Genomic DNA, 27,721 nt, shown 5'->3' with positions numbered 1-27,721 from the left:
CACACGCCAGCTGCTCCACAGAACATTTGACCAAATGCAGATCTACAGTATAGAGGAGGCATGTTTTGATGTGAGGCATTAGTAGGTAGAGAGAGGTAAAATATACTATAATATTTTGAATAGTCCTAGCTCATGACTAAGTATTATTGTGTGACTCATAGAAAGGTTTCACACTTGGTTTTAGGGAATAAAGAATATAAACACTCAATATTTTAAAGTAGCATGAGAGATACTCAATTGGCTATAGCTAGGTTTTTTGAAGAACCTTAGAATAAGCACCCATAGAGGTACTAGAAAGCGCCTGTACTAAGAAACTATGTGCCTGTATTCTCTGTTGATGTGCAAAGAGGGTCGTATTTTAAAACTGTTGATTGGTTTAAATTCTTGTCAATCAACCTCGGTCCAGGGTTGTTCAGGTCCTTTGAAACGGAACTGCTTCCGGTTCTTCAAAGAATAGATTGAAACTTCTATAAGGGATCCTCGGAAGGGCCAACCCTGACGTCACTCCATTGAAGTAGCAGGGCACACCAAGGCAGGGTATCCCAACAAGCGGCCCACGAGCCAAATGCGGTTTAATTTGGCCCCCCCAAAGCTCCAAGGGATTTTAATTGTGGGAATCTGTTCGCAACTATTCCCACACATAATAGAGAGACAGAGGATGATACACAAATGTAAGCACGGCTTTAAATATGATGTATGTTTGTACTCATTGCTGTCAATTGCAATCTACAAAATTATAATTATGTTCCGCCCCGACCAGCCGCTCAAGAAAAAATCGTCCTTCGCTTGAATTGAGTTGATGATCCCTGGGTTAAGTAAGGGTTGTGGTAAATGTTAGTCTAAGGTTAAGGTTTAGGGTGGCGACGTCCCAATGATCCCAGATAGCACGATCCTTGAAAAATGTAAGGTGGCCACCGCCATGTTTCAGAATGAAATATGTCCAAAACATTAAATGTAACATTTCCGTATAGCAGTATTTACATTTCATACATTTTTCTTTATTTTGAAATAATACTTTTTGGTTGATGACACTACAGCGTGAGTTGTATTTGCTGTAAGTAGCTAGTTCCGTCTATTTACCCATCGACTAACGTATTAGCTAGCGCGAGCTAGTAGCACGCTATCCGAGGGAAGGAGCGGAATATCGGCCTTACGCGTGCCAAGTATTTGGACATTTAGCTAGTTGACTCAAAAGCTTTTTGTAAGCAACGTAAATACACATTTCATTAATGCATGGTCAACGTTGCATAGTTGGCTAATATAATGCTCGACCGTAGCATTATAGTTAGCTGTATCACATCTCAGTTAGGACAAGGCCGTGCAAAAACATAAGCATAGTTTAGCTAGCTACTGTAGCTAACGTTACAGCTCATTTGAAAATATAGGCAGCCTAATTGTTTATTATGCTGCTGGTTATGAAGGTGGTGTTAACTACATACCATGAAATGGCTCGGCAGCTATTATTACCTAGCTAGCTAACGTTAGCGAGGTCAAAAAGCATTGTTACGTTGTCTTAAATTCTGCAAACAACATGGTTAGTCAGCTAGCTATATGCTCATCTGCGTCTGTCAGTGGATGTCTTCTGTTCTTTACCAAATAAAACACGTCAAATATGACTAGCTAGCTTGCATGATGGAACTCATTCATGAAAGGCTACCTTTGCCAAGCCATTCACTGATCTTTGCGACAGAAAAATGAAAGTAATGTTACAGCGTCAAATAGCTACAGTTATTATGTACAGAATTATTAATGGTTGACATTGATACAAGAATATGGCAATGTTTGATTGAATGATACGTATTTGCATAGTTTTGACCATTAAAATATGAAACCAATATTGGCTAAATGATTTGATGATAATGTCTACCCGCTGCAGTGTTACGCAATGCACCATGGGAGTGGACAACAGCATATGCAACGGCAACTTCAGAGATCCAAGTCCATCACGGGATCTGAAGCAGAAGACCAGCAGCAGCAGACCATGGCAGTTACTCAACAGCAGGCAACAGCCAACCACCCACAATCACCTGTGACCACGTTTGCATCTGCAGCTAGCCCTTCAGCCCCCAAGTCACCCAACTACCAGATAATCATGAGCCGCAGCCCTGTCACAGGCCAGAACATGAACATCACCTTACAAAATGTCAGTCAAATGGTGACGGGCAACCAACAGATCACCCTCACCCCGCTCCCCCTCCAGAACCCAGGCTCTCCCGGCTTCCAGCACACAGCTCCGCAATGGAGGTTTGAGCATGCCCCGTCCTCCTATATCAAGGTCACCTCACCTCTGCCCCAATCCATGCAGCCCCAAAGTCCCACCCAGCACAACCCAGTACCCCTTCATCGACCTGGGGCACCCGGAACAGGACTGAGTGTGTGTGGACAGAGCCCAACACGTTTTGTTGATACTGGCATGCTTGTGAGACAAATCAGTCTTGGCAGCCCATCTGGAGGTGGGCACTTTGTTTACCAAGAGGGGACAGGGTTGACGCAGCTGGCTCCAACCACAGCTGGGCAGGTGCAGTTGCAGCTATCCTCCCCAGGTGCACCAGGCTCTGTGCGGGAACGCAGGCTGTCACAGCCCCATTCACAGACTGGAGGCACCATCCACCACCTCGGACCTCAGAGTCCTGTGGTCAGTGGCACTGCTCTGCCCACACTGGGGAGCCCAGGCCACATCACCACATCCAACTTGCCACCTCAAATCAGCAGTATTATCCAGGGGCAGCTGGCGCGTCCCATGATATTTGAGAAGACTCTGGGTGTGGTAGCTGGAGTGGGGACAGCTGCCACAGCATCTTTCAGTATGCCTTCCACCATTCCTCCTTCCAGCCCTTCCCTCACTAACCTTCCCCAAGGCATCCCCAATCCCCCCCTCACGCCTACCGGCATGAGCATGGGCTCCATCAAGAAACAGATTCCCAAAAAGCTGGAGGAGATTGCACCCTCCAACCCAGAAGTGGCCGAGCTAAGGAAGCAGTGTCTGGAGCACCACAATAAGAAGATGGAGGGTCTGAAGGAGGTCTTCAAAGACTACCTGATTGAGCTGTTCTTCCTCCAGCACCTCCAGGGGAATATGATGGACTATTTGGCTTTCAAGAAGAAACCCTGCGTCCCGCTTTTCACTTACCTGAGGCAGAACGACCTGGACCTTGAGGAGGAATCGGAAGAGGAGGAGCAGTCTGAGGTCATCAATGACGAGGTACTGTTACAGAATTGATTGATATCTTGTTGTATTGTGTCTTAAAGTCCTATATTCAGAACCCCTCGACTTGTTATCCTGTGTTTAGGCTACATGAATCTAGTTCAAGTCTCTGTGCCACTCCCAGGTCAAGGTTGTCACTGGAAAGGATGGACAGGCGGGGACACCAGTTGCCATAGCTACACAGCTTCCACCCAATGTTTCAGCAGCATTCTCTTCCCAGCAGCAGTTTCAGGTGAAGAATGGGGCACCAAATGACTGCAACCTCTAAACAGAGAGGATGGAACAGATTTATCGTTGTCTGTTTTAAATGTTTCCCTTTTTATCTCTTGGAAGACCCTTTTTGATCTCTTGTATCCAAGCTCTTGTTAACCCTTGGATATGTCTCCTCAGGTGCACCTGGGAGCATCTGGCAGCATGACAAACCCAGGGGACATGGATGCCTTTAAGAGGCAACAGGCAATGGCACACGCAGGTAGGGCAAGGACAACACACTCCCGTGGCCTTTTTGTTGGTTTGTTTCCTCCTCCTTTTCGTTCTTTTTGTTCTTTTTTTCTTCTTACCTCAAATTGCTTCTGCTTTTAGATATTTGGCATCTTCTACTAGCGCTGTGTGTAGAAGTCTTAACCCGAGGAAGGAGAGGTGGTCTGTATGGTGTACAGAAAGTAATTGCTGTTTGTAGAGTGTCTTTTTCTCGTTATGAGGGTATTGTGTGTTTTAAATCCCAGATCAGGCTAAGAGGTCCCGGATTGAAGTTGGTCGCCATGGAATGATTTTCCAGCATCCTGGTGTTTTAGGATCACCTGGCGTTCCACTCCAGCAGCTTATGCCGACAGCGCAAGGTAGGAGTGCTACTACCAGGCCGTTATGTGTTCTGTTCAATCCTGCTGGACGTGTCATCAATCCTATGAGACAAACTGAATTCCAACAGCGTCCCATTGTCTCCAACGAAACCTCAAAGCAACATCAACAAAGCGATCTTCATCCATCCTTTGGACAGACACCCCAGCAGGCCTCAGGAAGTTCAGGCATAGCTCTCCCAGCACGCTCTCTCTCTCTAGAACAAGGGATAAAATGGGGAAGAAGAGAAAAAAAAGTCTGAAGAAAGGAGTAGCCTCAATGGGAAGATGCCATGTCTTATGATTTGACTTTTATGTTTTATTGATCATCCGTCTCCATCCGTTTCTATTGTCAAATGTGTTCTTCTTGAGCGTCTGTTTGGACGGACTTTCCTGTGCCGTTGGAGCTTTGGCTAATTCGCAAGCGGATCACGGAAAGTGAGAAAGGAGGAACCCTGGGAAAAAACAAAATGTATCTTTCCAGTGGGGCATGTTTGCTCATTCGATGATTGCTTTTTTGTTCTTCCTTTTTATACTCATCATTCTCATCCCTCCGTCTCCTGCAACCCCCCTCCCTCTCCGTTGTCCGTCATTGCATTGTCAACATGGATTCACAATGCTTTTCAATACTAGATTCAGTTATCAGTCATCAAGAGCATCCGTTGTTTCCTTTTCTTGTTCCATCGTGATCATCCTTTGTTGGTTTCCCCCATCTGTTTCCATGGCATACCGTTCTGACTTGGCCTCTTTCCCCCAGTTGTAGTAGGAAGGAGGGGAGCCGTGTGGAGGAAGCTTGGTGTAGTCATGACATGTCACAGGTTGGCGTGGTGTATGTCAGGGCCAGGTGTTGATGTGGTCTAGGGGATGATGTGAGTGATGGTCAGGGAGGTAAGACAGGTGCTGCTTAGTCTGTGTGCACAGCTCCGCTCAGCCCTGCTGTCTGCAAGATGCCATGTGTGTCCTCCTGCTCACTGCTTTGCTTTGCTATGGTCTGTGCACCACAAAACTAGAGGCAAGTATATGCCAGCATTCCAGCTAGGCATGACATTGCTTCATGCATGCTGAACATATGGTGTTTTTGTGATGGTGATTGCTCAATTTATTAAATTTTTTCTTCCCCTCTGTTTTTTATTTTCAATATTTTCGTTTTCATTTGATTTTAAACCCTTTCTTCTTAGTCCCTCTGCTGAAACCGTTTATGCATGATTAGTTCTGCTGTTTTAATCACATTCTCTTCTCTTAACATTTTAAAGATAATGTTTTTATTTTTGCATTAACAAAAGTAGTATTTTATTTGAAGGACATGTAGATGATCACATTGATTGGTTTCTTCTGTAACCATTGTTCTTTATCATTTTCATGAATGTTCTCTCTTCGTCAACAGTAAGAAATACACTGCTGTTGACTCATAGTACTTCCAATTGAGACGTTCTGGGTCACTGGTACCATAGATGGAGCACTAAACACTATCATTTTAGAATCTGATGATCACGTTCAGTCAGTACTGAAATGTATTGGCTTAAGAATGAGGCACAAAATGCCCTTTGGCCTGAGTACTGCTCAGACCCCCTCTGTCCCCCTTCAGTGCTCACCTGAATCTCAGTCCGGTGCAGAGTGTAGTGTTTTTAACAGGCTGTTATTTTAGAGAGAGCAGGATTGGTATGGACAGAGAAACAGTAACTCACAGCCACACCTTGTTATTCTTTCCCTCTCTCTGCTCCTTTCCTTGTTTTCCCTATGACTTGGTTACTGTGCTCCAGGCGGGATGCCCCCCAACCCACAGTCGGTTCAGATCCCCGGGCAGAAGCAGAACCAGCCTCTCTATGACCCGTCTAAAGGGCCTCCGGTGCAGAACGCTGCCAGCCTGCACACCCCTCCCCCCCAACTGCCAGGTCGCCTCCCACAGGGCGCCCTCCCAATGGCAGGCCTGCCCATGGCTCTCTCTCAGCAGTCACAGCTGGTGGAGAGCTCAGCCCAGGCCGCCAACCTGCTTCAGACCCAGGTGAAGGTGCACGGCCCCATCATGGCTCCAGTAAACCACCACACACAGCTCCAGCAGCAGATGCAGTCTGGCCTTCACCTCCAGATGCAGGCTCAGCAGCTACAGCAGCCTCAGCCCATGCTGCAGCCAGGACAGGCGGTGAGTCCAAAGGATAACTTCCAAACATTGCATGTTTTTGGTTGTGTTCATCGGTTTGTAGATCAACGGTTTGCCTTCTCTCTCTCCTCCCTTGATCAGACTGTGGCTCTTGCTCGTCCTGGAGCAGAGTCCAACCAACCTGGCCAAAGAATGATGATCAACTCCCTGTCTAACCCCTCCATGTCTCCTGCCCCCCTCAATGTCCCCAACTCACTCCCCTCCCCCCACACCATTGGCCCCCTCCGCCATCCTGAGTCCAACATCACCCCTGCCACACAGTCCAAACTGGCCGGGCCCAACAGCACCTCCACTATCAAAATGGGTGGTTTTGGTCAGGGCTCGGGTATGCAGTCATCAGAAGGGAGCTCACAGGACAAACAAGCTGAACAGACCAAACTGGTGAGGAGTTGGTTCAGAAAAACCTATGACTCTGCAAAAGTTTTTGTGTTCAGACTGTATTTCATACTGTTCAGGTGCTTTTGTGTTCAGACTGCATTTCATACTGTTCAGGTGCTTTTGTGTTCAGACTGTATTTCAAACTGTTCAGGTGCTTTTGTGTTCAGACTGCATTTCATACTGTTCAGGTGCTTTTATGTTCAGACTGATCATGTGCTTCAGTGTTCAGACTGCTCATGATGTGACCTCTGACCCCCCCAGGAGAGCCAGGTGCACCAGCGTATCTCTGAGCTGAGGAAAGAGGGCCAGTGGTCAGCCAGTAGGCTGCCCAAGCTCATGGAGTCCTCTCGGCCCAAGTCCCACTGGGACTACCTACTGGAGGAGATGCAGTGGATGGCAGCTGACTTTGCCCAGGAAAGGAGGTGGAAGATGGCTGCTGCCAAGAAGGTATGATGCCATAGTCCTCTTGGTGTACTGTTACTAAAGTACTGTCATTCTTAAGATTTCAGTACACGATCATAACTGCATATGACATATTCCCCATTCCCCAGCTGGTTCGCACCTGTTCCCGTTACCATGATGAGCAGAAGAAAATGGAAGCGAAGTTCAAGAAAGAGGGAGAACTGCGGCTTCGTCACATTGCTAGCACCATCGCCAGAGAGGTGGAGTTCTTCTGGTCCAACATTGAGCAGGTAAGTTTCTCTTGATGTGAAAACTGTTCCATTGTTGTCCTTATTAATTTCAAGAGTGTGATCCACTCCGTCCATCCTAATTAATTTGTTCCATTTGGTTTCTCTCAGGTTGTGGAAATAAAACTACAGTTTGAGATTTATGAGAAGAGACTGAAAATGCTCAGCCTGCAGAGAGCATCGAGTAAGGGTGAGAGTTTATTTAAGAGCCTTTTGAAATGGTTTTAATACAAGATAACTTTCATATAATGTCTATTGAATATATTGGTTATTCCTTGTGTCACAGGACAAGATGTTAAACCTACTCAGTCGACAGCAGATAAAGCTGAAAAGGACGTAGGTGCTGCATTGACTTCCTGGCTCTTGTTGTCCAAATTGTCCAGACATAACCTAATATTTTTGGGGGGTGGTATGACACTTATTTAAAATGTACCTTATTCACAGGAACCCACTATGTCATCAAGGAAGCGAAGGTCCAGCACTTCATTGGCTGAAGAAGGTATGTGTCCAAAATATACTGATCAAAAATATAAACGGAACATGTAAAGTGTTAGTCACATGTTTCATGAGCTGAAATAAAAGATCCCAGAAATTGTCCATATGCACAAAAAGCTTATTCTCTCAAATTTGTTTACATCCCTGTTTGTGAGCAATTCTCCATTGCCAAGATAATCCTTCCACCTGACAGGTGTGGCATATCAAGGAGCTGATTAAACAGCATGATCATTACATAGGTGCACCTTGTGCTGGGGACAATAAAAGGCCACTCTAAAATGTGCAGTTTTGTCACACAACACAATGCCACAGATGTGTCAAGTTTTGAGTGAGTATGCAATTGGCATGCTGACTGCAGGAATGTCCAACATAGCTGTCACCAGAGAATAGAATGTTAATTTCTCCACCATAAGCCGCCTCCAACATTGTTTTAGAGAATTTGGCAGTATGTCCAACCGGCTTCACAACCGCAGACCACGTGTAACCACGCCAGCCCAGGACCTGCACATCCGGCTTCTTCACCTGCGGGATCGTCTGAGACCAGCTACCCAGACAGTTGATGAAACTGAGGAGTATTTATGTCTGTAATAAAGCCCTTTTGTGGGGGAAAACTAATTCTGATTGGCTGGACCTGGCTCCCAGTGAGTGAGCCTGGCTCCCAAGTGAGTGGGCCTGCCCAGTCATGTAAAATTCATAGATTAGGGCCTAATGAATCTATTTCATTTGGCTGATTTCCTTATATGAATTGTAACTCAGAAAGATTGTTGAAATTGTTGCATTTATATTTGTGTTCAGTATAGATGTAATTTTGTTTAAGTTTTGAGCAGGTGGGTGCCAACAGGTGCCCTCTTACATTGAACAGTTGTTTGAGCACAAGTTATCCTGTAACTTGTCTATGGCTGTGTTCTCTCTTACAGTTCAGGATGAGGAGAGCACCATAGAGGAGCAGGAAGCCATGGAGGTGACAGCTGATCAGAGGGCAGAGTTGGCCGATCTGGCTAAAGATGGTCAGCATGACACACCTTTTTCTCACCAGAACCAGTAATGGATTTAGCCCGATGACCTTTATCTAATGGTGTTTTCTTTAAAACATGTCATGTTTATAAGTGCCCCTTGGGTTTTATCTATGCTGAGCCTTTCCTCTCTGTCTTGTACCGTTCTCAGCTGAGATGCCTCTGGGTGCGTTGGTGAAGCAGTATGCTGGTGCCTACACTGACAACTTTGACTGGCCCCAGTCTGCCCCACCGAGTGATGAGGAGGACCGGGATGAGACTGAAGGTACACTTAAACTCTACATGTAAACTCCATCTCTGTGTACCCGTCTTGCTCGGTGCCGTGAGATTGTTGATATGCCAAGATGATTAGTTTCAAAGCAAAAGGATTTGTGGACTGGTGGTGTTCTCTCTGTAGTGCTGATGTGGTTATTCTTCCATCTCAGATTTGGAGTCCTCTCTGGACAGCCCCCCCGAGGCTGTAGTGATAGACTCTCTGCTCAGTGTGGACCAGTATCGAGGTTCTGACAAGGCCTGTCCTCCTGGTACTGACGGGAAGCCTAAGAAGGACATAGCAGAGGTGGCAGCTGCCACAGAACTCATCCTACCCAAGGGCAGTGCCAGGACCACCTCTTCTGTGAGTCCTCACAACTCAGCCTCACACTGACCCAGTGGTTCACTGTTGGGTGTCATGTAACCAGTTTGAGAATGAGAGGAATTTGGCAAGATTAATGAAATAACAAAATTGCTTATAAATGAAATCTACAGTTAAGAGGACAGTTAGTGGGTTACTATGTACAAACAGGGAATCATTATGACCCTCTGCTATGTATCTCAGGTCCGCAGCCAGGCTCCTTTCCTGCTGCACGGATCACTGCGTGAGTACCAGCAGATCGGAGTGGACTGGCTAGCCAGCCTCCACAAGAAACACCTCAACGGCATCCTAGCAGACGAGACTGCACTGGGCAAGACCGTGCAGATTGTGGCCTACCTGGCCCATCTGGCCTGTCAAGAGGGTAATCTAACCTAATGCTGAAATAGATTATTCAATGCTTCTCTTACGTTTCTGTATGTAAACATTATATAGACTTAATATATTTTTTTTAAATGTAGGTATCTGGGGGCCCCACCTAGTTGTGGTGAGGACGTGTAAGATGCTGAGCTGGGAGATGGAGTTTAAACGCTGGTGTCCTGGCCTCAAGATCCTCCTCTACCTTGGCAACAGACATGAATGCAGAGCAAAGAGAAGGGTAACTACTAATGATCTGTTTCAATAGGACCTTTTTCAATAGACAGACCCATGAGATTGAGTCCATTCCAGCAGAGAGACTTTGGGCAGGACAGCAGCACCCAATGTGACACAGTAGATCATGGACACTTCTCATGAATACAGTGCCTTAAAGATGTACATTTTCTTCTCTTTTTGGCTTATTTCAAATGTCCTTGTATACCAGTTTGTATTTGTCTGTCCATAACTTGTCGTGTTGTTGTGTCTCCAGTGGTGGGCGGAGGCCAATAGCTTCCATGTGTGTGTGACGTCCTACAAGCTGCTGCTAAAGGACCAGAGCCACTTCCTGAGAAGGAGCTGGAAACACTTGGTCCTGGATGAGGTGCAGCTCATTAAGAACATGTCTGAGAAACACTGGGAAACCATCTTTGCTCTCAAGAGGTGAGCAACTCTTATTTTAGATTAACTCTGTGGTTACACCCACAACCAGACTGGTCTGCCGAGGGCTTTTTGAAAACAGCTTAGTTAGCATGAAATGAAGGCTAAACTCTGAAATGTGGTTTTACCTTGTGGTTTTCCATGCATTTTAAATTGTTCGCGACTAAGAGAAACAACACAAGCTAATGATGTGTTGTTGTGGTTTGTGTTCCAGTCAGCAGAGGATCCTCCTGATCAACACTCCACTACACAACACACTGAAGGAGCTGTGGACCATGATCCACTTCCTCCTGCCAGGCATCACCAGACCCTACACAGACTTCCCAGTCAAGCCAGGCACAGACCAGAACCAGGACTACTGCCACAAACTGGTTATTCGCCTACACAGGGTCAGTAGGGGTACAACCAAACGCTCATCTTTCTAATCCTTGTGTGTTTAGAGGTTGTCAGTAGTCACTGATATCATGGATATCGATGGCAGTTTAGTTGTGGTGAACTTGTTTATCATTCCTAAGGTGTGTGTTTTGTCATTAAAGACACCTTGCTTAACATTGGTGGTCAGTATGATTCCCATTTACCAGGGCATAGCTGTTCATACCTAGTTACCAACTGATCCGACATCCTTTCTCCTCTCCTTTCTCTCTCTCTCTCCAGATGATCCAACCCTTCATTCTGAGGCGCTGTAAGAGGGACGTGGAGAAGCAGCTCCCTAAGAAGTATGAACACATCCTCAAGTGTCGCCTGTCCAGCAGACAGAGGAGCATGTATGAAGATATCCTCACTCAGCCAGGGTGAGTCGGGCCTCCAGACACCACAGTTCCTCAGCCTAATGTATGGACAACCTGATTGCATTTTGTCCTATTCTCGTAGACTGAATATTTGAGCACAGGTTCAACAGGAGAAATGCATGATGATTCTTTGGTTGTTAACAGAGCACGGTTGCGCAGATGTTAAATTCACTTGCCCTGTTTCTGAATGTCTTGTCCTCTGTCCACCCCTAGAGCCCAGGAGGCGTTGAAGCCGGGTCATTTTGTGAGTGTGCTGCAGGTGCTGCTGCAGCTGCAGAGGATCTGTAACCACCCAGACCTGGTAAACATCAGGGAGACCAGCAGCTCCTACGTGTGTTCCTCTCTGCAGTACAACACCCCTTCCCTGGTGCTGGGAGCCCTGCAGGAGGACCAATGCACGGTACGACTAGGAGGGACCAGTACCACACAGCTAAAAACTCCTGAGGGTTTTTATTCCGATTATTTTATTTCATTAGTACTGCTCACCTGAATGACGTACAATGAAATTGATTAGATTGGTTTTGGTTTATCTCTAGGTCTTTATCTGACAACTTAGTCTCCACCTACATATGAGATTCAGAACACGCTTTCCTTTTGTCTTTTTCTAGAGCCTGGACCTGTCCCTGTTCGACCTGATCAGTAATGAGAACAGACTGACACGCTACGAGACGGAGGAGGTTCTACCCAAACTCAAAGTCACCCGTCAGCTGATCGAGGAGATCCACAGTGCCCCGGACCCACCGGCCAGGCCCAAGCCCTGCAAGATCAAACCCATGAGGTCTGTGCGCTACCTTTCACATCACATGACATGGATGATTACATTCTGTTTCTGACAAATGCTAAATGAAGCATATTTTTGAATTCTCACAGCGCTAGGCTGTGTTGCTTGTGACCTTTTCATTGAATCTATGATTTGATTGACAGGTTGTTCCAGTCAGTGCAGTATGGTACCAAGCCAGAGGGTCGTCTAGTGCCCATGACTAGTACTGTGGGTCAGCAGCGTCCTCCAGCCACCACTACCCCCGACACCTCCACGGCCCCTCAGTCAGCCCAGACCAGGGGCAAGTCCCCTGTCACCACCACTACCACCACACAGGGTAAGTCCTCACTATAGATCCCTATAACAAGGGTGCACCTTGGTATGCACAGGGGTTCACACTGTTTTCAAGTTTCATGCTATTTTCAAGTTGAATAACTTGAAGTAAATCAAACATTTATCTTAATGTGTTTTGATAATTGCAGTTGATTATTTACAGTATTTCTGCAGTGTGTATCACACAGATAATCGCATGATGCTACCATGTAATGTCTTGTAAAGCATGTGTGATTTATGTCCGTCATGACACTAAAAACTGCAAGTTAATTAAACTAACTGCATATTTAGTCATTACCGCCATTACATTTGGAAATTGTCTGGTTTATGCACTTGTAATTTTAAAAGATGGGGTCATCAACGTAATTTCGGGGGGAAATTGACCAAAATTTTACTGCTCCAAATGTATTCTGAAGCAGGGAAGTCGAAGGTGAATATGTTATTATATTGACATCCTCTTTTGACTCTAAACCAGAGATGGGCAACTTTGATGGGGGTGGGGGCCATCAAAAATGGGAACTCATCATGAGGGGCAGCCGTGGCTCGTGGGTGTGCATACATGAGGTCAGAGCCGGCCCTAACTGTTTGGGGACCGACTTTAAGTGAAATTTTTGCAAGCAACTTATTTTAGGTGCCCCCTAGACAGTGAAGAGGGGGAAAAAGTAAGGTGAGAGAGTTAATTTCCTGCAAATATACACATCTACACAAATCTACACACAAATCTACACATAAAACAAGTTTGCTGCAATTCTACATATTTTGCTATGGAGCGGAGAGAAGATTTAGTAATTTTATAACTCATTTCATGCAATTCTACTCATTTTGCCATGGTGGCGAAGAGAAAAATGTGTACTTTTATAGCTCATTTCCTGCAAGTCTACACATTTTACTGATATGGGCTACTTATTTGACTGTCAGTGACTGACATAACAAGAGAAAAACTGCTGATTCACAACCACATTTTCAACTTGCACTTTGTGTATTATACTATTCTAACTCTCCACAGTAAGTTGAATAATCCATAATCCAAAAATGATAATAATTGGAAATTGATCTGCGGGCCTACAAAAGTGGGTCTGCCAGTTGCCTATCCTAGTTCTGAACCTATCCCAGACCGGTATAAACCAAACCTATCTGATGGACCCACCACCCTTGAGTTGTGCTGTTGAATTAACTGACACGTTGTTTCAGTCCCGTCCTAACAGTTAGCCCATTCCAAACCCCCTTGTACTTCACAGTGGCTGGGACGGCTATTCAGAAAGCCCAGACTACCTCTCCAGCCACCGGCACCACTGGGTCTGCTGTAGGCTCCTCTGGGAGCGCCGCCACTGGCCAGCATGTGGTGGGGACTGTGGCCCTGGGCCAGGCTCTGTGTGGCGCAGCCCAGCCTACTCTGCCTGGCATTGTCCAGGTCCACAGGCCATCCCTAGCCCCCACCCATGCCATCCAACCCAGCCTGGTTCCCCAGAGGCTGGTTCTAACGTCCCAGGCCCAGGCAAGGTTGCCTAGTAAGTGGCCCCCTCCCCTCCCTCCAACTTTTCCCTCCACTTTCGGCTCAACAGATAGGGCTGCTCTGACAACAGGCCTCTCTCTCTCCCTTTTTCTGGGACACTGCTGATGTGTGTTTGGGTCTTGGCTTTTAAAGAAACGGCACTTCTTTCTGTGTAAATACACTGAAAAAAATCTATGTCATGGTGGAATTATAGTATTAGAATATTATTATCCCGTTAACAGTATTGTTTGATATATTTTTAAAGGTAGAAAACATATTCAGGTTTACAGTTATGGCATTTCCATTGTCCTATTTTACTGCAGCGTATCACTGAGTGAAGATAAAAAGCACTTTAAAAATGAGAACTACAGCCACGTCAGCAGCATCCCCAAACAGCCTCCTCAGTATCTCTTCTGAAACCTGCATGTTCACAACCCAACGTCTGCTGCCATGATAGACCACACAAGACTGTTTTAACCATTTGAAAATTATATTTCCCCCACCCCTAAATATTGGTTCTTCCATTTTACTAATATTTTGCCTATTATCAGCTCAGCTGCAGGAAGGGATCCCAAATCTTTTGTTCCTCTGTTTGTTGATGTTGTTTTTTCTGGTTTATTTTGACTCTGAAGGTATGCACTGCTAAGCATGTGTACATTTTCCCCCTCAGGTTCTGGTACACATTAGCAACCACAATGGTTCTGGTGTTGTGGAGTGCAGCTACCTACGCTCGTCCCACTCATTAACCCACCCTGGTTCTGCATGTCTTGTCTCCCTCACTCTTCAACTAACTGAAATATCAAACATGTCTTTATTTGGTCTTTTTGGTGATGCACTGCTAGACTGTTTCTGACAGCAGTCCTCGTTTGGTCTGTGGTGTTATTTGACTAGACGTGTGTGTGTGTGTGTGTGTGTGTGTGTGTGTGTGTGTGTGTGTGTGTGTGTGTGTGTGTGTGTGTGTGTGTGTGTGTCTTCCCTCCTGAAGGTGGAGATGTGGTGAAAATAGCCCAGCTGGCGTCCATAGCAGGCAGTCAGAACCGGATCTCCCAGCCTGAGACCCCCGTCACGCTGCAGTTCCAGGGCAACAAGTTCACCCTGTCCCCCAGCCAGCTCCGACAGCTCACCACAGGGCAGCCCTTGCAGCTCCAAGGTACACTCGGTAATGTACACCCAACATTTCATACTCTCCTTATTACCTCTTTTTCCCTTCAATATATTGCAATCACTTGCAACAAAGATGCTACTTTTCTCTCTACCATGTAATTTATTCCAAGTCCCCATCATATAAATATTTAGAGTTGGATAACCCAATGTTACATGTATAGACATTTTTACTTAGAGATGAAATTAAATGGTTATTACCCTAAATAGCTGTTTGAAAGTTTCCGTGTTGTCTGTGTGCCTGGTTGTGTGGTGGTACAGGTAACATCCTGCAGATAGTGTCGGCCCCCGGTCAGCAGATCCTCCGGCCTCAGGGCTCCATGCTCATGCAGACGGTACCTCAGGCTGTACCCGTCTCCAACTCCTCCTCCACACCTGGCACCCCGTCCCCAGCCACCCCAACCCACCAAGGTAAGCCATCCACCTTCAACTGTGAATAATGCAGATAGTGCCTGAAGAATTACATCACTGTCTCTGCTGTCATGGCTTACAACTCTATAGTAACCTTTCCGACAGTGGTTGTGCTGTAATGGCCTTGGTCTTTCTCCCTTTACTTGTAAAGTTTCAGCCACAGGGGTGAGCGTCAAGCCAGCTCCTGCTGCTCCTATTGCCCCTCAGGTAGGCAGAACTGGCACTGGTAGAACACAGTAGAAAATGAAACAAAACTACAAACCTATATTTCTGTAGTCCCATGATCCATATTCTCACCAAAGCGATGAAATGCCGTTCTTGTGTGTCATATACAAGGAGCCGTCAGAGGAGAGGAGTCGTCTGCTGAAGGAGCGTCTGAACCGCCTGTTCAGTTCCAATGAGCGGCGCTGTGGCCGCAGTGTCCTGTACGGAGCTGACCTGCTCCAAGCCTGCTCTGTGACCCCAGGGGCTCCTCACTCTGCCCTGAGCCCCAGGGGCTGGAGGTGGGTGGGCAGGGACAGCTGCCTCAGGGCCCAGAGGACCCCTGTGGCCACCACCACACACCTCCAGTCTGCCCTGCTCTCCTCCACACACCGCCAGGACGCCGGCAGCCACCTAGTCAGCAGGTACCCAATTTACCACGATGGTCAATCACCTCACATCACTGTCAGATTAAACTTTTATTTCAGGATGGACGTGATCACCCTGATTCAAAATATAGTTAAGTTTGCGTATAGTGAATTGAGTTAAAGCCTACTTGAGTTCATATAGCCTTTTGTATTTCTTACAGTCATTAAAAAAACTCTCTCCTCTCTGTAGGTTATCATGTGTTGTCCCTGTCGCAGTAGCTCCTCCCCCTCACCTGTATGCAGCCAATCCCCCAGCTCCCTACAGCCTGGAGCAGAAGTCAATCAGTCGCAGGCTCCAGGAGGCTGCCGCCCCCCACAGCACAGACATCCACCGCCTGGCCTCTGGACACCAGCTCCAGTTCCCTGACCTGCAGCTCATGCAGATGGACTCAGGTGAGCTCAGCAGAAAACTATATTTAGCTTTGTGTGCCAGGGCTCTAGGCTCTCCTATAAGCCTGGCTCAACATAGGTAGTCCATTTGGTGCGTGGGCTGCACATATCGTTCGAATTACGCAAATATTTGCATAATTTCCCCCCCACCGAAGGTAAACTTGAGGCCCTGGCCATTCTGCTCCAGAAGCTGAGGTCGGAGAATCATCGAGTCCTCATCTTCACACAGATGGTGAAGATGCTAGACATCCTGGAGGCCTTCCTGGACCACCGGCAGCTCACATACATCCGCGTGGACGAGAGCCTGACCACAGAGGAACGCCAGGTAAAACACCTTTGTACCAAGGAAGTAATCCGCTGCACCAGTTATGGTGCCTGTGTTATAGTGAGTTCACACACAGAGACTTCTATTGTGTTGCATGACTAAGGTTAATTGTAGTTCACTCACTCAGTGACAGCCCTGCCTCTCTTTCTGTTTCTCCCTGTCTAACACTGGGACCTCTTGATTCAGTGCAGTGTTCTGGCACTATAAGGGGACAGAGTACTACGCTCTCTTCCCTCCCTACTGGATTCTGTTCCTCCTAGGGCCTTAAGAGAAGCACACAGTGACAACTCTAGAGAACCTATGGGACTATTTAGTGCTGTACTTTTTACTTTTCTGCTACACTTGCCGTTTCATTTTCTGTCTGAAAAACCTGTTTCTGCTACACTTGCTATTTTTATTTTCTGGCTGTCCAATCAGACGTGTCTGCTTCTTGTCTAACCGACCTCTTGTTTAATTCTCCTTCCGTCTCTCTGTCGGTTAGCTGAGTGAACTATACCAGAGGTGTTTGGTTTGTAACAGCGTGTCTTCATTTGTCTAAAAGACAAAGTATAGTTGTGAAGAACTGCTCAGTTTCAGCACACCAGTCACTGATGCAGCATATACTCTTATCATAAACCATACAATTATTTGTAGGATTTACACCTCTCCAACTATCTATACCATGTGTTTTGTAGATGCTAGACAAGTATTGGTCAGGGTCACAAGACGTAATGCTACCTATACCATTATCTTAATTGGAGTATTGGGATAGGATACTACTCTGAAGCCCTCTCCTTAGGACTAATCTGTCTCTCTCTCGGTTTCTCACGATATCTCCCTCCCATCAGGAGCATATGAAGACCTTCAACAGGAACAGACAGGTGTTCTGCAGCATTCTGACCAACCGCTGCTGCTCGGCCGTGGGGACCGTGTTCGATGCAGACACCATTATATTCTACGACACAGACCTCAACCCCAGCATGGACGCCCGCACCCAGGAGTGGTGCGACAAGATCGGACGCTTCAAGGACATCCACATCTATAGGTAACACACAGGCTAAAGACATGTTCTGCCATACAGTTGAAGTCGGAAGTTTACATACACCTTAGCCAAATACATTGAAACTCAGTTTTTCACAATTCCTGACATTTAATCCTAGTAAAAATTCCCTGTCTTAGGTCAGTTAGGATCACCACTTTATTTTAAGCTGGTGAAATGTCAGAATAATAGTAGAGAGAATTATTTATTTCAGCTTTTATTTCTTTCATCACATTCCCACTGGGTCAGAAGTTTACATACACTCAGTTAGTATTTGGTAACATTGCCTTTAAATTGTTTAACTTGGGTCAAATGTTTCGTGTAGCCTTCCACAAGCTTCCCACAATAAGTTGGGTGAATTTTGGCCCATTCCTCCTGACAGTGCTGGTGTAACTGAGTCAGGTTTGTAGGCCTCCTTGCTCGCACACGCTTTTTCAGTTCTGCCCACAAATGTTCAATAGGATTGAGGTCAGGGCTTTGTGATGGCCACTCCAATACCTTAACTTTGTTGTCCTTAAGCCATTTTGCCACAACTTTGGAAGTATGCTTGGGGTCATTGTCTATTTGGAAGACCCATTTGCGACCAAGCTTTAACTTCCTGACTGATGTCTTGAGACGTTGCTTCAATATATCCACATAATTTTCCTCCCTCATGATGCCATCTATTTTGTGAAGTTCACCAGTCCCACCTGCAGTAAAGCACCCCCACAACATGATGCTGCCACCCCCGTGCTTCACGGTTGGGATGGTGTTCTTCGGCTTGCAAGCCTCTGCCTTTTTCCTCCAAACATAACGATGGTCATTATGGCCAAACAGTTCTATTTTGGTTTCATCAGACTAGAGGATATTTCTCCAAAGAGTATGATCTTTGTCCCAATGTGCATTTGCAAACCGTAGTCTGGCTTTTTTATGGCGGTTTTGGAGCAGTGGCTTCTTCCTTGCTGAGCGGCCTTTCAGGTTATGTCGAGATAGGACTCGTTTTACTGTGGATATAGATACTTTTGAACCTGTTTCCTCCAGCATCTTCACAAGGTCCTTTGCTGTTGTTCTGGGATTGATTTGCACTTTTCGCACCAAAGTACGTTCATCTCTAGGAGACGGAACGTGTCTCCTTCCTGAGCGGTATGACGGCTGCGTGGTTCCATGGTGTTTATACTTGCGTACTATTGTTTGTACAGATGAACGTGGTAACTTCAGGAGTTTGAAAATTGCTCCCAAGGATGAACCAGACTTGTGGAGGACTATCATTTTTTTCTGAGGTCTTGGCTGATTTCTTTTGATTTTCCCATGATGTCAAGCAAGGAGGCACAGAGTTTGAAGGTAGGCCTTGAAATACATCCACAGGTACACCTCCAATTGACTCAAATTATGTCAATTAGCCAATCAGAAGCTTCTAAAGCCATGACATCATTTTTTTTGAATTTTCAAGCTGTTTAACGGCACAGTCAGCTTAGTGTATGTAAACTTCTCACCCACTGTAATTGTGATACAGTGAATTTTAAGTGAAATAATCTGTCTGTAAACAATTGTTTGAAAAATTTCTTGTGTCATGCACAAAGTAGATGTCCTAACCGACTTGCCAAAACTATAGTTTTAACAACAAATTTGTGGAGTGGTTGAAAAATGAGTTATAATGACCCCAACCTAAGTCTATGTAAACTTCCACAACTTTGGTACAAAAAAAATAAAATATATATGAATGTATGTACTTGTAAGTCGCTCTGGATAAGAGCGTCTGCTAAATGACTTAAATGTAAATGTAAATGTAACTTCCAACTTCAACTGTAACTCTACATACCATATCAGGATGACTAACTGGAATGTTAGTCAGTTTGAAGTTGGTAACTTGGTGTTTTGTATCCCAGACTGGAGAGTGCGAACTCCATTGAAGAGAAGCTGCTGAAGAACGGCACCAAGGATCTGATCAGAGAGGTGGCTGCCCAGGGGACTGACTACACCCTGGCATTCCTCACACAGGTAGGATCTTTTACCCTCACTCCAACCAGACCCCAGCCCCACTCTGACTAAAACCCCATACTATATTATGCCATATGCTGTGTCTCTGTCCAGCGGACCATCCAGGACCTGTTTGAGGTGGAGGCCGGCTCTGGGGAGAAGGTTGAGGAGTTTGTGGTTCTGCACCAGGAGCCGTCTCCCTCTGAGGCAATCTCTCCCCGTGTGGCCAGGCCCTACATCCAGGCCCTTCACAGCATCAGCCTGGATGCCCCACCACCAGAGTGGCAGGAGGAGGAGGACCTGGAGAAAGAGACACAAGTCAAAGAAGAGCCCTCTCAGCTGGAGGAGCTCAGTGCTGTCATGGACCAGGTGATAAACTGTCATTAAGTGCCTTCTTACAGTATGTTGTAGACTACATACCAGGGAGCTAACACATCAGTTTTAACTACAGCTGGATTGTCTTGTAGACTACATACCAGGGAGCTAACACATCAGTTTTAACTACAGCTGGATTGTCTTGTAGACTACATACCAGGGAGATAACACATCAGTTTTAACTACAGCTGGATTGTCTTGTAGACTACATACCAGGGAGATAACACATCAGTTTTAACTACAGCTGGATTGTCTTGTAGACTACATACCAGGGAAATAACACATCAGTTTTAACTACAGCTGGATTGTCTCTTATACTCCATCAGCTAACGCCGATAGAAAAATATGCCCTGCAATACCTGGAGTATCTTCATGTCAGTGAAGACGAACATGTTGCCAAGGTAAGACTTTGAGTCTCTCAGAGAGCCCTCTCAGACATCCAGAGGTACTACTAACTCGTAAGACCTTGTATTCTCAAAGTAGCACCAGACCACAATTAAAAACAAATTTGATAATTATTTCATGACTAATGTGAATTCCAGGAGCGACTGTTGTGTGCAAAGAGAGGCTGGGAGATGCAGCACCTTCAGAAACTGAAGGCTGAAGACTCCGAGAGGATGATCATTGAGGATGAGGAGAACCTGTTCACCTACACCAGAGAGGATGCTTACAACATGGTAGGCTTTCACTCTCTCATCTGGTGGTCACGGTGTTGAGATAAGAGACCAGAGCCTGTAGTGAGTTTCCATTGTAACTCCGTGGTAATGGGAGATTTAGCTCTTGTCTCTGTTTCAACAGGAGTATGTGTTTGATGGAGAAGATGGCCAAACAGAAATCATGCCGGTAATTCAGTCGCATAATGTCTACATCAAATCAAAGTGTATTGGTCACGTTCACAGTAATGTCTACATCAAATCAAAGTGTATTGGTCACGTTCGCAGTTTTGCAGATGTTCTCGCAGGTGCATTGAAATGCTTATGTTTCTAGCTCTAACAACGCAGCAATATCTAGCAATACAATAACAGTACACACATAATCAACAAAAAGCTGACTCATCAAAACGAGCAAGACATGACAAGTACATGACAGTACCTGAGCTATGTCATAGTGAAGCCTCATATGATCCATGAGCCTGTCAGCTGTATGTTTATCTATGGTTCTGGTTGCAGCTGTGGACTCCACCTACCCCACCGCAGGATGACAATGACATCTATATCGACTCTGTCATCTGTCTGATGTACGACTCTGCTCCCATGCCGGAGTCCAAACTGCCTCCTGTTTACATCCGCAAGGAGCACAAGAGACTCAAGATGGACCCCTCGGGTAAGGCTTTGTATTTCTGTAACAAGCATTACAGTATGGTACATTGTGTGTAGCGATGCACTTGTGAGCTCTGTCCTCACCCATGTGCTTGTGCTCCGCAGCAGGCAGGAAGAAGAAGAAGGGTCATGGGGAGACAGTGATTCCTCCTCGCTCCCTCTTTGAGAAGGCCAGCATGCTCAAGGTCCGCCGCGAGGGCAAGGACCAAAAGAAGAACTTCTCCCTGAAGCAGCAGGCGCCCTTCGCCAAGCCTCTGCCCTCGCTGGTCAAACCTGCCATGGAGGCCGGTCAGGACAACCCAGAGTGGCTCATCAGTGAAGACTGGGCCCTGCTACAGGTACTGAGAAGGCTGCTACTGAAATGGCTTGTTTTACCCACGGTGGAAATGTCTGTCATAATGTACGTTTGCTAGGTACTCTCAGATGAGTTGAACTAAAATATACTTAGAAGCTAAGCTATTTGTAATTGTGGTGAAATGTGTTGTAGTTAAGTTAGTATGATGTGTTCCGTTAGTGAAGTAAGTGTCCCCTCTCTGTCTGCGGCAGGCTTTGAAGCAGCTCCTGGAGCTCCCTCTGAACCTAACCATCATGTCTCCGGCCCACACGCCCAACTGGGATCTGGTCAGCGACGTGGTCAACTCCTGCAGCCGGATCTACCGCTCGCCCAAGCAGTGTCGCAACCGCTACGAGAACGTCATCATCCCCCGGGAGGAGGGCAAGGTGAGCAGACATGACTACTAAAGTCCTGAATGGCAGCTGGACATTATGTTGTTTTGAGTATTCAGATAATTAACCCATACCGTTTTTGTTACTCGTTTTAGTTGGTGTATGAGGCAAACCCCAAGAAGAAAACCAAGAGCATATACAAGGTACATTGCCCTACTCTTGTCTTTTACAGTGGTCATATTGTTGGATTCACAGAGCTCTCTTGATTGGCCAGTTTCCCTCCTTTCTCCTTCACCAGTCTAAGAACAGCCGGCCGCTGCGGACCTGTCAGATCTACACCCAGGATGGCAACGCTACACACATCCAGCTCTACAACAGCCGCTTTGAGCTCATGAAGATCATCGCCAGCAAGAGGAGTCCCCCCATTAAACCCCTGTAAGCACTCAACATGACCATTCCTCTGTAGCATGAAGTAATGCATGTTGTTTTATCAGCCTCTTGATAAACATGCTTAGTGTGCAACTGTCAATTAACTCTATGGAATGTTTGCTTCGTCTTCAAAGTCTGGGGATGAACCCATTCCAGAAGAACCCCAAACATGCCTCCGTCCTGGCAGAAAGTGGGATCGGCTACGACAAGCCCCTCCCTCCCATTCAGGTGGCATCACAACGTGCTGAGAGGATTGCCAAGGAGAAGAAGGTGTGTACTGTTACTGTATGTTCTCTCTGGTTTTGGATTGATGGCTAAGTTTGCAGTATGCAGTGTGACAGTGTTCGTGCTCTGATCTTCAACATTCCTATCTGTCTGTGTGTCCTGCCAGGCCCTAGCAGAGCAGCAAAGGACTCAGCAGCTAGCTCAGCAGGCTGGAGCCCCCCAGGCCGTGGCCGGTGCTGCCCAACCTCAGGCTGGGGCTCCCGCTGTAGGCCAAGCCCAGGCCCCGGGAGTCCCCCAGGCCCCTGCAGCGACTGGAGCTACCGCTGTACCCAACACCACTGTCCTGGTGAGAATGGGGAAAACGAGACAATTTTCAATGTCTGACCAAGAGCTGTCTATATAGATTGATTTTGGGAAAGAAAATGTTTTTACGAGAACATTGCTTGTGTTTTTCAGGCTGGAGCCATTAAGAATGCTGCTGGGGGGACGACCATTCAAACTGGTGGGTTTTCATGGCACAGTCATTGATCATTACAAAACATTTGGTCTGTAATGAAATAGTCACTTCTTAAATAATTTTCCTTTTTGTCCCTTTCAGGCACCGTAGCGGGGAACGTGATTGTGAACACAGTGGCTGGAATGCCTCCAAGTCCGTTCCAGGCCAACAAACGGCTGGCATCACCAGGTCAAGTCATACCAGGCACCCTGTCTGTAAGTTACTCTATGTATTAACCCTGTTATTGTTTCCCACAACTCCTTGGGAATCTTTCCCAGTTTTTGTATTATAACACACAATCACCATTGTTTGAGAAATATTCAGTCTTGCTGACAGAGTGAATGGTCCTAGTAGGTGTTAACTGTTGGTCTAACATGAGGCCCTGTGCTCTTGTCCCCCCTCCAGCCTGCCGGTGCAGCAGCAGCCCAGGTGGTCCACTCCCAGCAGAGAGCCGTACCTGCCGCTGCCACCCCTGGAGAGGTGATCGCCATAGCTACGGGTCAGGGTGTCAGGGCCGTTACCCCGGTGACTGCCTCTGCGGTGGTGTCCACCACTCTGACCCCAGTGCAGTCTCAGACCCGCTCCCTGGTCACTCAGGTCACACCAGGTACTGGACACATTATTCACACTGAACACATACAAACAATCACTTCATCTATCAAATTCATTTAGATAGCCCTTTTAACAGCAACTTTAAAGTAACCCGTCAAAGAACATAGGGAAACATACAACAAAACAACATCATTAAAGTGCCCTGTTACCTGGTTTTCTGATCTGACTCCTCTCCCTCTTTGTACCCAGCCACAGGCATGCAGCTGCCCCAGGGGAAGCCCATCACCCAGGCGCACCTCCACATGCTCCGCCAGCAGCAGCTCCAGCAGCAACAACAGCAGGCTTCCTCTCCACAAGGCATTAAGGTTGTGGGCAAACCCCAGGTATTGTGCTCTACAGAGAAGCCCTTCATTCACAGCATGGCCTCCTGGCATTAGCTGCTACTGATGCTCAGTCCCCTTCTCAAAGCAGTGCAAGTTTAACACTTTGCAAGTCTATGTGAATGCACTTAAATTGGATTCACGTAGTATTGCAAAATGTATCACAGTCAGCGAACCACACTGCACTATATTCCAGATACTAAGATGTTAAAGCACTTGAGATATAACTTGACTTTAACTCGTTCTCTGACTGTAGGAGCTGCTGAAGATGCACAAGCAGAAGATGCAGATGTCCCAGCAGCAGGTGGCAGTGGCAGCAGCCCAGGGCCAGCAGCAGGCAGGCCAGCAGGCCTCCCAGGTCCAGCTGGCTAACCCCCAGGCAGCCCAGGCCAACCCACAGCTAGCTGCTGTAGCTGCTGCTCCCAGAGCCGGGGCCGTGCTGGCTGGTTCCACCGTAGCCAACCTGCAGCTGGCCAGACTGGTGAGGACCAACTTTATCCCCTGCTCTTGTTCTTTTCTACAGTATGTAGCCTGGTCTAGGGGATTAGTACCACTGTTGTGCTGATCTTTATTATTTTCAGACTGGTAAATGCCACACAATGTCACTGCTGAGACGTGTCCATTTTGAATAATAATCTACCAGAAGTAACCGTGTTTGAGATGAATTAATGATCCATTGAAACAGTGTTTGTCTTTGCCACCCCAGACCCGGGTGCCCACCCAGGGTCAGATCCAGGCCCAGCCAGGGCAGACGTCCCAGGTGACCCTCACTAAGCCCCCCGTAGTCTCTGTGCCCGCTATGGTCTCCTCCGCTGGCGTCACCACACTGCCCGTCTCTGTGGCTGGAATCAGTGTGGCCATTGGCCAGGCCCAGAAAACAGGTGGGGAAACCCTCCTATTCTCAGCAACTGATTAGACTGAATCACTCAGAATCTTTTCCTCTTAGCACAAAAACACATACTCCCTCTATTGGTTGAGGCTGTCCTGTCCCTGAGTCACTATGTCTCTCTTCTGCTCCTGTAGGTGGGCCGGTGTTGCCGCCCCCATTCCCCCAGATGCAGGTGCAGCAGCTGCTCCAGATGAAGAAGCAGCAGGCAGCCGTGCAGGCAGCAGCAGCCCAGCAGAAAGCAGTGGAGCCACTGCAAGGACCGGCCACTGTGCAGCAGAAGGTGCAGCTCAAAGGACAAACAGAACCACCGCAGTCTACACAGTCACACACATATTTAAGTGTTCTCTTGTTGTTACCATAAGGGTATGAGCTGGTCAGAGGTGCATTTCTAATCTGAAAGTGGCGCTTATGAAACTACTACTACTACAACCAGTCTGTCAATAGTTGCCGTGCATTTTTGTCAGAAGAATCTTGTTGTGAACCTAGTTCTGCTCTATGTCCTCTCCCTCAGTTGGGCACCCAGCAGGTGACAGTGCAGGGTCCCCAGGCCACCCAGCAGCAGAAGGTCACCTATGCTGCCACCACCCAGCTCCAACCTGGCATCAAGACCCAGTTCTTCACTACCTCCATTGCCCAGGCTGGAAAACCAACTGGGGCCCAGCAAATCCAGGTATGTACTCATCTACTACTCAGATACTTCAACCCACTGGCCTTTAGGTTCTGGGTCATACATGTATAGAGGGCTATTATCCAGAGGTGTGAGGAACGCTAACTGTTTTCCCTTGCATATTAGGTGGCTAAGCTCCCCCAGATAGTGCAGGGGCAATCCAATGTGGCCAACATCCAGCAGATCGTATCATCTCCACAGCAGGTAAGAGCACTATGCCGCAACAGAAGGGCAGAATTAAACAGGATTCTTATGAGGCATAAAGAAGTAACAGGTTTTGCTTACTGTGCGTCATGACCTTTCACGTCTTCCTTGCATGTGACTCAAATACAAGTCCGCTTGCTTAAATTGCACAATGCTTTCGTGCGTTTAGGCATTTCGGTCATTCCCTTCAAACTCTTGTGAAATGTTATGACGGTGAATATAGCTACCAAGAGGGCAGTATAGTCTGGTAACGTTGTCGTCTGTCTAATGTGACCCTCTTGTTGTGTCGTACCAGATCCACCCCCAGACGGTGCCCTTGACCCAGACTGCGTCCTCAGCCCAGCCCCAGATCATTCCATCAGGCACATCCCAGGTGGTTCAGCAGAAGCTTCTCCAGCAGCAGGTGGTGACTGCAGTCGCCTCGCCTCTGATCCAGACCCCCTCTCCTCACAGTCCAGCCCAGCAGGCCCAAGCGCCTGCTGCAGCCGAGTCCCCTGTACTGCAGCAGCCAGCCAAGGGCCAGGCTCGCGGAGGGGCCATGAGGGGCAAGAACCAGGCCAAGCCCAGCGGGGGCAGCAGCTAGGAGCCCACAGGAATAGTTAGTGCTCCCCTTTCAGCTAGGCCAAAGAGCCCATATCATCAGTGTAAATGCACTCACAATGACACGAAGAGATCCTTTCACTTTGGCAGAGCGGTGAAGTCCTGGCTGAGGTGGCTGTTTTGAAACTAACCTGGCTAAAGGAACTGCTCCATGTAAAGGAATGGCACGTCTTCAAGAGTGTTAATCTTCTACAACAGTTCTGTAACTGTTCACTGTTTCAGAAGGTCACCCCTGGAGGCAACCTCCCCCTGCACCAACATCTAATAAAGATCTGAAAAGCATATTCATGCATTTTATATTGATGAATATATTAATGTTACTATGTGGCTGAAGCCTATGGGCTGGTGCATCACTAATTTGGGGGAATGTTCATTTGAATGTTTTGTATATTCATTCATTGTCCCTGCCCTCCTTGGTGTTCTCATGCTTACCTTTTATGTCTGTAATTTCCTAGTTGTTTATAGATATAGAACATACCAATCATATCATGATCAAGTAATGTAGCTCCATATCAGTACTACAGGTGCATTGCCTACCAGAAGGATAAGTGAGGATTTCAGTCCTCATGCTTATTGTGAAACGTGCAAATCACACAAAGCCCTGAGCCGTTAGGGATTGCAGAGTTGTATCCATAGAAACACATTCGCATAACCTTTTTCAGTGTACCAATTTAACATTGAAAGATGTGTCCTTAAAAGTTAGCTTATTTGAGCTTGCCATGTCAAACTGCCCCAATAGTCATTGTATCACAGTTAAACAAACCACTCAATACACAAATGAAATACAATCTGGATGTGACTTTTTCAGATATTCTATGGAAAATAATGCATGTTCCTTTAGTCCATTGTAACAAACACTGTAAACATTAACTATCTTGTTTTATCACGTCATTTTGTATTGATGTAAAAAAAAGAAAAGAAAAAAAATGTAAATAACTATGGAAAACATTTGTACTTGTAAAGTAGTTTATTTGATTTTTTTCAGCCTAATTGTAATAAAGTGTTTTGTTTTTCTACACTATCTGCGCTGACCTTAGTGAATGATAAAACATATCTTTGTATATGAGTGAGTTATGTAGTTCATTGACTCTTAAAAGCTATGAAGCTTAAGAAAGCATATTGTCTTGATTGTTTCTCTGGCACCTGGATAAGTGATGGCAGCTAGTGTTACCATTGTGCACCGGCATAACCTAGCTATCTATAGTGGCAACCAGCTGATGTCTTTCAGTGTGTAATA

The 27,721-nt window shown here is 46.6% G+C and overlaps 1 protein-coding gene and 1 non-coding gene across 9 annotated transcripts; both read left to right on the top strand.

Moving 5' to 3' along the window:
• The first annotated feature begins 519 nt into the window (after nucleotides 1-519).
• Nucleotides 520-27,505, top strand: LOC129826219 (E1A-binding protein p400-like). Of its 8 annotated transcripts, none has more exons than XM_055886694.1 (53): nucleotides 520-671; nucleotides 1,877-3,202; nucleotides 3,330-3,437; nucleotides 3,596-3,677; nucleotides 3,931-4,044; nucleotides 5,802-6,181; nucleotides 6,281-6,580; nucleotides 6,839-7,024; nucleotides 7,129-7,269; nucleotides 7,378-7,456; nucleotides 7,553-7,602; nucleotides 7,711-7,765; nucleotides 8,679-8,768; nucleotides 8,926-9,039; nucleotides 9,200-9,390; nucleotides 9,592-9,769; nucleotides 9,867-10,003; nucleotides 10,253-10,422; nucleotides 10,634-10,808; nucleotides 11,074-11,210; nucleotides 11,421-11,607; nucleotides 11,816-11,985; nucleotides 12,132-12,304; nucleotides 13,539-13,808; nucleotides 14,778-14,951; nucleotides 15,215-15,364; nucleotides 15,516-15,571; nucleotides 15,701-15,990; nucleotides 16,184-16,386; nucleotides 16,539-16,708; nucleotides 17,536-17,732; nucleotides 19,592-19,703; nucleotides 19,797-20,051; nucleotides 20,384-20,458; nucleotides 20,600-20,734; nucleotides 20,856-20,900; nucleotides 21,227-21,380; nucleotides 21,482-21,714; nucleotides 21,923-22,096; nucleotides 22,198-22,245; nucleotides 22,341-22,477; nucleotides 22,606-22,741; nucleotides 22,863-23,042; nucleotides 23,153-23,198; nucleotides 23,295-23,407; nucleotides 23,598-23,799; nucleotides 23,994-24,127; nucleotides 24,381-24,605; nucleotides 24,831-25,005; nucleotides 25,148-25,293; nucleotides 25,525-25,683; nucleotides 25,807-25,884; nucleotides 26,180-27,505. In XM_055886694.1, the coding sequence occupies exons 2-53, from the start codon at nucleotides 1,886-1,888 to the stop codon at nucleotides 26,465-26,467; spliced, it is 9,294 nt and encodes a 3,097-aa protein (XP_055742669.1). In that variant the 5' UTR covers nucleotides 520-671; nucleotides 1,877-1,885; the 3' UTR covers nucleotides 26,468-27,505. The 8 variants fall into 8 exon arrangements, with proteins under 8 accessions (XP_055742669.1, XP_055742671.1, XP_055742672.1 ...); XM_055886696.1 differs by lacking the exon at nucleotides 520-671 and adding an exon at nucleotides 890-1,054 and having other exon boundaries at nucleotides 7,378-7,450; XM_055886697.1 differs by lacking the exon at nucleotides 520-671 and adding an exon at nucleotides 890-1,054 and having other exon boundaries at nucleotides 14,778-14,942.
• On the top strand, nucleotides 16,861-16,990 carry LOC129826812 (small nucleolar RNA SNORA49). The gene has a single exon (XR_008755087.1). It is a non-coding gene; the product is annotated as a small nucleolar RNA SNORA49 (small nucleolar RNA).
• Nucleotides 27,506-27,721: the final 216 nt, after the last annotated feature.

This window comes from Salvelinus fontinalis, chromosome 28 (assembly GCF_029448725.1).
Source record: "Salvelinus fontinalis isolate EN_2023a chromosome 28, ASM2944872v1, whole genome shotgun sequence".
NCBI lineage: Eukaryota > Metazoa > Chordata > Actinopteri > Salmoniformes > Salmonidae > Salvelinus > Salvelinus fontinalis.
The sequence above is the reverse complement of the archived record's forward strand: the minus strand, read 5'-3'. Positions and strand labels throughout refer to the sequence as shown.

Coding starts and splice junctions, on each gene's coding strand:
- LOC129826219 (XM_055886694.1), top strand. CDS start 1,886: ATGCACCATGGGAGTGGACAACAGCATATGCAACGGCAACTTCAGAGA. Junction 9,040..9,199: donor GGACCGGGATGAGACTGAAG/GTACACTTAAAC, acceptor CTTCCATCTCAG/ATTTGGAGTCCTCTCTGGAC. Junction 23,043..23,152: donor TACCCAACACCACTGTCCTG/GTGAGAATGGGG, acceptor TGTGTTTTTCAG/GCTGGAGCCATTAAGAATGC.